The sequence below is a fragment of the Oryctolagus cuniculus genome, chromosome 1 (genome assembly GCF_051225735.1).
Source record: "Oryctolagus cuniculus isolate XC-2025 breed Fujian yellow rabbit chromosome 1, ASM5122573v1, whole genome shotgun sequence".
Taxonomy (NCBI): Eukaryota; Metazoa; Chordata; class Mammalia; order Lagomorpha; family Leporidae; genus Oryctolagus; species Oryctolagus cuniculus.
In genome coordinates, this window is record NC_142867.1 from 9415597 (window position 1) to 9424557 (window position 8961).

At 41.5% G+C, this 8961-nt stretch overlaps 1 protein-coding gene across 1 annotated transcript; it reads left to right on the top strand.

The window, feature by feature from the left end:
* The first annotated feature begins 540 nt into the window (after positions 1–540).
* On the top strand, positions 541–4126 carry LOC149128277 (secretoglobin family 1D member 2-like). The gene is made up of 3 exons (XM_089302860.1): positions 541–640; positions 2675–2862; positions 3992–4126. Exons 1-3 carry the CDS (start codon positions 586–588, stop codon positions 4019–4021), a joined length of 273 nt encoding a protein of 90 aa, XP_089158986.1. The 5' UTR covers positions 541–585; the 3' UTR covers positions 4022–4126.
* Positions 4127–8961: the final 4835 nt, after the last annotated feature.

The window sequence follows — 8961 nt, forward strand, 5'->3', positions numbered from 1 at the left end:
TATGGGAATTGAGTGGATAAAGTGGTGATGGAAAGAGAGACAGGGAAAAGAATATTCTTGTTCACTGTGCATCAGCATGCAAGTGAAACATACCAGATCAGCTGTCACACAATGAGAAGTTGGGGGACAACATGGGGTCTTCTGTATGTCTGTTTTTTCTGAACCAAGAGACAAACATGCAGTTTCCTGTAGTCTCTGCCCATCACTTACTGTTCTCAGAGAACATGGGGGCCTCTGCATGGACAGATAAAAGAAAGGTGCAAAAATCATAATCCTAAAAGCAAACTATTCCAAACCTAGCATTTCGTTGTCACTCTAATACACTTCTAGCTGACAGAGCAGAGTGTTCCCTCAGGCTATCATCTTGTGTACACTAAGGGAGGTGTGCAGACTCATACTGATGAAAATCATCTATCCTGCCTGAGGAAGAATGGCTGGAAGCCAGGTCTTGTGACCTCCCACAGGCCTCTGTGGGCAGAACACAGAAGGCTCACGAGGTACAAATAGCCCTGGGCTCCTGCTTCTCCACATTCCCTGCAGGAAGAACCATCCTTCACAGTTCTCTAAAGCTGAGAGCTCAAAGCAATGAAGCTGCTGGTGCCTCTCCTGCTGGTCGCTCTGGCCCTTGGCTGCTATGAGGGTGAGTATCATTTGTAGTGAGTATGGTAAAAGCCTTCTCTTCACAGCAAGTGATGTTATTTGATGTGGGAATACGATCTGGAACAGATCACAGTTCCAAAGTCTCCCCTCAGTTTAGTGAAATAGCCCCCAACATCTCAAGGTTCACAGTAAACTTTCCCATATCCAGAAAATTGACAAGAACACCGTTACAGGAAATTTTGGGAAATTGATAGGAGCATGACTCCTTGGCTGGTGTGTGAACTTTTTTTTTTTTTATTTTTTTGACAGACAGAGTGGACAGTGAGAGAGAGAGACAGAGAGAAAGGTCTTCCTTTGCCGTTGGTTCACCCTCCAATGGCCGCCACGGTCGGCGCGCTGCGGCCGGCGCACCGCGCTGATCCGATGGCAGGAGCCAGGAGCCAGGTGCTTTTCCTGGTCTCCCATGGGGTGCAGGGCCCAAGCACCTGGGCCATCCTCCACTGCACTCCCTGGCCACAGCAGAGGGCTGGCCTGGAAGAGGGGCAACCGGGACAGAATCCGGCGCCCCGACCGGGACTAGAACCCGGTGTGCCGGCGCCGCTAGGCGGAGGATTAGCCTAGTGAGCCGCGACGCCGGCCTGGTGTGTGAACTTTGACAGCAGCAGAGTATAGTGGGAAGTCTCAGTGTAAGTCTTAACTCTACCACTTTTCAGCCTTTTGACCTTGAGCCAAATGTTTACTCTGTTCCAGTCTCCTCTTATCCTTTCAGTTTCTAGCTCACAACATGAGTAAGAATGCAGTGAGATTAAAGATGTCATGAGTCCCATTATAGACATGAAGATAATATCTGTAATGATCAGGTATTTTTCTCCCCCTAACAGAGTCCTAAATTCAGTCATTATGTGTTATAGTTGTAATGAACTGTGTAGAGTGTCCAGTCTGAGAAGAGCCAGTTGTGTCTGAATCTCTTGAGTAAGGTAGTTCCAATGGGTTAAGGAACAAAGGAGCCATTTATGAGAATTCCAGATTTCCTAAGAGTGCTCAACCCACGGTAGATTTACTGTACAGGTTAGCACTATATGACTTTTCTTTCTGTAGAATTAACTCTGATGATGCTTTCAACATACAAAATGGTGCATCTCTTCACACCCTTGGAAATGATCCAAGGTTCTCTGAAACCCACTTTATCCTCTCACTTTCTGAGCCCACTCCTAGCTCCAGCATTTTCTCTTTGGTTATTTTCTTTCAATGTTCCACCTAATGTTTGATGTGATCTGGAATACATTCAACAGTCAAGGTTATTATGTTTGCAAAGTGAGTACAAAATCTCGAAGGAGAGAGAAGTTAAGTTCTGCACAAAAAGTTCTTCCAGATCTGCCCACAATTTCTGGTAGGGCAAGAATGAGATAGAGTCCCCTCCATTCATTCTTGTGAAGGATTTTCAACATTCTGTAAAACAGAAGACAAATCACTGTTTACTGCAGAAGATTCTGATGTCGAAAGAATGCTTCTGTCTCTTTGAAGTTTAATTTTTAGTTCATCTACACCCAATGGCATAAACTGAGTTCCTCCCATCTAGTCTCAGAATATCCCCAGCTCAGATACTAATTATTTCACACACTCTCCTCCAGATTTACTCTCACTGCACATCTATGCACATCTATGATAAGAATCTGCCACCTCCTTTGACTTCCAAATTTGATCATCCTAAAGTTTCTTTCTCCAGAATCCATGTCTGCTAAGCTGTCACTCAATGTGCAGACACACGTGAGCTTTCTCAAATACTGAAAGGGAATTTCAGCAAAGGCGAGAAGCCCTGGAAAGCAGTAGATGCCTACTAGAATACATACCAAAACTGAATTAGTGTGGAAGAAACTGCTTCTCTGGTCTTAGTTCTGTCACTCGGTATGCAATTCAGAGGAAATTACAACATCAAGGGTTTTCCATTGTCATTAGCACAGTTACAGGTTGCAAAGAAGAAACTCTGGGGATCTCGTTTTGTCTGATGTTAGAGAGCCCTGGGCAGGGGGAAGACCTGTCATATGTAAACTCTATTTCTATTCTTGTTCTCCAGCTGATGCAGCAGCGTGTCCAGCCTTTGTTGCTGACAGCACAGCCTGTTTACTGGCCACAAAATCTGCTTTTCGGCTAGCTTTAGCAAAATACAATGCACCTCCTGAAGCTGTTGAGGCAAAAATGCAATTGAAGGAATGCACGGATAAGATCGCCTTAGAAAAAAGACAGCTCATGGCAGCAGTGCTGGTAATTTCATTCTCCTTTATGCATAGAGATCCTGTTTGGTCACAACACAAGGCATGATGTCAACTGGCTGTTCTATGTGGTGCCCAGTAGTCAGAACACCTGCCTTGCTAATGTCCTCAGCATAGGGTTGAAGATACCAGAATACCTGCTAAATTAAACTCAGCTACACGTGGTATCCTGGGATCCTGCATGCCTCTCCTCAGATGCCATCATCCTTTGTTGTACCAATCAAGAAGACATTCTGAGATCGAAGCAATGATGTTGAAAGCTCAGGCTCTCATTCCTTCCTGCATCTGAGCTGTCCTGAGGATGAACACCACCATCCCAGGGCATTTAGTCACTTTAGAGACTTGCATGTGGATGCTGGGTGTGTTGGACAGTGAGCCAGACTGAAAGGAGGAGACTGGACCTATTCTCTGTCCAATCATGTGTTGGTGGTCTGGGATTCTCTCCCAGCTCCTCCTAACTCCCTTGATTTCAATGTGTGCATTGCTGCTTAGTCTCCTGCGGTTTCAAATATATCTCTTTATCAGAAAACCTGATGGTAAAGATGTCTCTTATCCTGTCTGATCCTGCTTTTAGATAGTCAGTTCAGGTGCAAATGCCCACAAATGTTGAACCTTAGTGCTGAGAGATTCATGAGTCCTGAAGTAAAATTCCCATGGAGACTTGAATCTACACCCATATTGGATGCTGGCACTGCTGGCTCCTTGTCTTGTTCTTAATGCTACCCCTTCTGTTTGAAACTCGAATGATACACCTGGGTCCTCTAACAAGTATACAGGATCTCATCCACAAGAGCATATTACAAAAATCCTAGGTAGGCCTTCAAATTTTTTATGTTATAATAGACAGATTTTTATATTTATTGAGTAAGAGCTTTTGGAGGTCCCTTATATTTTACTTACTTTAGAAAGGCTGTCACCTAATGTGTCTTGTTGGTGAAAATTCCATCAGTTCATGCCATGATTTTTCATACACCCTGCTTTTTGGCTTTCTAATTTTACATAATGTTTTTTGAAAGCAGAATTTCAGTGACTTCTGGTTGGTGGTGACCTGTTGTCTCTAGGAACAGAATGAATAAACTCAGTTTTTCTCTCTCTCTTTTACCTTTCTATTTTCATTTTAGGCACAAATTGTGAAGGAATGTGAATTGTGAAATCTGGCCATCATTTGACTGTGGTTTCCATTGTCTCTACTGAATAGCCTAATCTTAGTGTAAAATGTAAAGGTTTCAACGTCTTTCTTAATAAATTACTTTCCCTGCACTTCTCTAAGTGTCTACTTATAACTTACAGGCACGTGTCTTGAAATGGGGATCTTTACATCACAAATTTGCCCTTGAGTATTAGATTATCAATGATCAATTGCAGAGAGCAAACATCTTGTCACAAATGGCATCCTGAGGTTCAGGCATCAATAAAGACACAAGGGACCAGCAACTGTTCTGTCTTACTTCCCAGATTTCCCATTCCCATGACCATGAATCAGAGTGATGCAAAAGAGTAAAAAGTAACTCCAACAACATTGTTGATCTTTTATTCAGAGACACTGAAGCCTCAAAGACTGTCCAGTCTCATGGTTCACATTCTGCAGAAGTCCTGATGTGATGTCCTGGTCATCTACAGAGTCATCCTGCATAGGGTCACTTCTACAATAGTATTTGAACCTATGCCATGCCCAGTATTCATTCATTGCCAATTCTCACAATTTGATATGTATCTTCAGGTGTAAACCCCTACCTGAATCTTGATCCCAGACACTCAAAGAGCTCATCAGTGTTGACCAGCTAACCAAAACCCTAAGATTAACACTTCCTCTTAAACATCTTTCACAATCTCCATCAAAAGGAGTAACTGACACCTAGACAATTATCTTCAAGAACTCATTAAAACCTGTCTTAAGAAAGATTTGAAAATGGAGTGTCCCTAACCTGCTGTTCCTTCCATAAGTCCCTCCAAGGGTAATGGGCACTTAGACAACAAGTCATCTGACTTAGAGAATGTGAAATCATCATAGGCTTCTGGCCTGCTTCCCTCTGGCTGCTGTAAAAAACTACCAATACTATGTGAGAAGAAGATCTACAAAATGCAAATGGGATTCTCTCTGTAATTAGCCAAAATGACCAGATGCCATATGTTCCCAAGGGTTTCAAGTAAGAAGACTTATTAATCACATATCTATTTTCATGTCTAATAATGGATGAATAGTAAGATAATACACACCAATAGTAAGATCCTTAAATAGTGAGAATTCCTTTCTAAAAGTATTTATATTTTCTTTTTATAAAGACATGTATTTATATGAAGGACAGAGAGTTACAGATAGAGAGAGGGAAAGTAATAGAGAATAATAGAAAAGTAATAGAGAAAGAGGGAGAGTAAGAAAGAGAGAGGCTGATTGATTTCCAATGTACTCCCCAAATGCCCTCATCAACACTGGGGCAAATCTGGGAAAAAGGAACCCAATCCAGTATATCCATGCATGCAGTAGTAACCCAACTAATTAAACCATCACCAATGCCACCCATTGCCTGTATGCTCAGGATTCTGGAATAAGGTAACAGAGTCATGTGTTGAATTCATTAACTTTGTTTTTTAATAGAAAACTTTTATTTAATAAATATGAATTCCATAAGCACAACTTTTGGGTTACAGTGATTCTTCCCTCCACAGATGCTCTCCCACCCCTAAGCCATCGCATCTGCTATTCCCTCTCCCATCCCATTCTTCATTAAGATTCATTTTAATCATCTTTGTATACAGAAGATCAACTCTATCCTAAGTAAAGATTTCAACAATTTGCACCCACACAGACACAAAACATATAAAGTACTGTTTGAAGACTAGTTTTACCATTAATTCTCATAGTACAACACATGAAGGACAGAGGTCCTACGTGGAGAGAAAGTGCATGGTGACTCCTGTTGTTGATTTAACAATTGACACTCTTATTTATGACCCAAGGCTCTTGTCGTGAGCTGCCCAGGCCGTGGAACTCTCTCAAGCTCACAAACTACAGAATTATTTAGACAAGACCATAATCAAAGAGGAAGTTCTCTCCTCCCTTCAGAGAAAAATACCTCCTTCTTTGATGACCCTTTCTTTCCATGGGGATATCACTCACAGAGATCATTCATGTAGGTCATTTATTGCCACAGTGTCTTGACTTTTCATACCTCAAAAGCTCTCATGGTCTTTTTAGCCAGATGCGAATGCCTTAAGGGCTGATTCTGAGGCCAAAGTGCTGTTTGGAGCATTTGTCATTCTAAGAGTCTGCTGTGTGTCCTGCTTCTCAAGTTTCCTTTGACACTTAATCCTATCTGTATGTTTAGTTATGAACTTCTACTATTCCTTCAACTAGTAAGATGTCATTTGTACCTGTCAACTTAATGTGATTTGGAGTCCCATGGCAGGTTTTTAGCTCTACCCCTATGATTAATCCTTGGGAACATGTACTGAACTTTACATCTCCTCCCTCTCTTATTCCCACTTTAATTTTTACAGGGATCAATTTTTATTGGACTTAAATGCCTAAGTATAGTTAAAACACCTAAGTTGTAAAGAGATCGATCAATGATATTAAGAAGAGTAAGAAAATACTAAAGAATAAAATATTAACCTGTTCCTTGACAGTCAGGACAAGGGCCTATTAAGTCATTGCTTCTCATAGTATCAGTTTCACTTCTAGAGATTCTCTTTTACGAGCTCTGTTAGTTTTCACAGATCAAGGAGAACATATGACATTTGTCCCTTTGGGACTGGCTTATTTCAAGCGGTATGATGTTTTCCAGATTCCTCCATTTAGTTGCAAATGACCCGATTTCATCTTTTTTTTTTTTTTACTACTGTGCAGTATTCCACAGAGTACATATGCCATAATTTCTTTATCCAGTCTTCTGTTGATGGGCATTTAGGATTAATCCATGTCTTAGCTATTGTGAATTGAGCTGTAATGAACATGGAGATGCAGATAGCTCATTTATTTGCCAATTTCATTTCCCTTAGGTATATTCTCTTTTTTTGACAGGCAGAGTTAGACAGTGAGAGAGAGAGAGAAAGAGAGAAAGGTCTTCCTTCCGTTGGTTCATCCCCTAAATGGCCGCCATGGCCAGTGCGCTGCGCCAATCTGAAGCCAGGAGCCAGGTGCTTCCTCTTGTTCTCCCATGCAGGTGCAGGGCCCAAGCACTTGGGCCATCCTCCACTGCCTTCCTGGGCCACAGCAGAGACCTGCCTGGAAGAGGAGCAGCCAGTAAATAATCTGGCACCCCAACCGGGACTAGAACCCAGGATGCCAGCGCAGCAGGCAGAGGATTAGCCTAGTGAGCTATGGCACCGCCTTCCTTCTTTCATATTGATGACCATGTTTTCTTGTATTTTTGTGTAACCGAACTTTAAACTTCTTTTCCAGGGCTCGATGAGAGGTGACAAATTCTTCAGTTTCTGTTTGCTATGAAATGTCTTTATTTCACCTTCACTCACAAATGAGAGTTCTGCAGGGCATAATATTCTTGGATGACACTTTTTTCTCTTAGAACTTGGGCTATATCTTGCCATTGTCTCCTAGTCTGTAGGGTTTCTTTTTTTAATTTTTTTAAACTTTATTTGATGAATCTAAGTTTCCAAAGTACAGCTTATGGATTACAATGGCTTCCCCCCCATAACGGCCCTCCCACCCGCAACCCTCCCCTTTCCATCTCGCTCTCCACTTCCATTCACATCAAGATTCATTTTCAATTCTCTTTATATACAGAAGATCAGTTTAGCATACATTAAGTCAAGATTTCAATAGTTTGCATCCACATAGAAACACAAAGTGAAAAATACTGTTTGAGTACTAGTTATAGCATTAAATCACAATGTACAGCACATTAAGGACAGAGATCCTCCATGAGGAGTAAGTGCACAGTGACTCCTGTTGTTGACTTAACAAATTCACACTCTTGTTTATGGCCTCAGTAATCTCCCTAGGCTCTTGTCATGAGTTGCCAAGTCTATGGAAGCCTTTTGAGTTCACCAACTCTGATCATATTTAGACAAGGCCATGGTCAAAGTGGAAGTTCTCTCCTCCCTTCAGAAAAAGGTACCTCCTTCTTTGATGACATGTTCTTTTCATTGGGATCTCACTCACGGAGATCTTTCATTTAGTTTTTTATTTTTTTTGGCAGAGTGTTTTGGCTTTCCATGCCTGTAATACTCTCATTGGCTCTTCAGCCAGATCCGCGTGTCTTAAGGGCTGATTCTGAGGCCAGAGTGCTGTTTAGGACATCTGCCATTCTATGGGTCTGCTGTGTATCTCGCTTCCCATGTTGGATGGTTCTCTCCCTTTTTTATTCTAAAAGCTAGTATTTGCAGACACTAGTCTTGTTTATGTGCTCCCTTTGGCTCTTAGTCCTATCATTATGATCAATTGTGAACAGAAATTGATCACTGGGACTAGTGAGATGGCATTGGTACCTGCCATCTTGATGGGATTGAATTGGATTCCCCTGGTATGTTTCTAACTCTACCGTTTGAGCTAAGTCAGCTTGAGCATGTCCCGAATTGCACATCTCTTCCCTCTCTTATTTCCACTCTTATATTTAACAGAGATCACTTTTCAGTTAAGTTTCAACACTTGAGAATAACTGTGTATTGATTACAGTATTCAACCAAAAGTATTAAGTAGAACAAACAAAAAAATACTAAGAGGGATAACGTATTAAGTTGTTCATCAACAGTCAGGGCAAGGGCTGATCAAGTCACCGTTTCTCATAGTGTTCATTTCACTTCAACAGGTTTCCTTTTTGGTGCTCAGTTAGTTGTCACCGATCAGGGAGAACATATGGTATTTGTCCTTTTGGGACTGGCTTTGATAAGAAGTCTGCTGTGAGTCTGATTGGAGATCCTCTGAGAGTAATCTGAGTTTCTCTCTTGCTCATTTTGGAATCTTATGTTTATGTTTCACTGTGGTGAGTTTGATTACAATGTGTCATGGCAAGGGTCTTTTCTGGTCATGTTTACTGGGAGTTCTGTGTGCTTCCTATAATTGTACATCTCTTCTCCAAACTCAGGAAGTTTTCTGCTAGTATTTCACTATAAAGGCCTACTAATCCTTTCT

Bases quoted from the DNA above. Each gene is read 5' to 3' on its own strand.
- LOC149128277 (XM_089302860.1), top strand. From the start codon at position 586: ATGAAGCTGCTGGTGCCTCTCCTGCTGGTCGCTCTGGCCCTTGGCTGC. The intron at 641-2,674 runs GTGAGTATCATT...CTTGTTCTCCAG, and splicing joins GGCCCTTGGCTGCTATGAGG to CTGATGCAGCAGCGTGTCCA. The intron at 2,863-3,991 runs GTAATTTCATTC...TTTTCATTTTAG, and splicing joins AGCTCATGGCAGCAGTGCTG to GCACAAATTGTGAAGGAATG.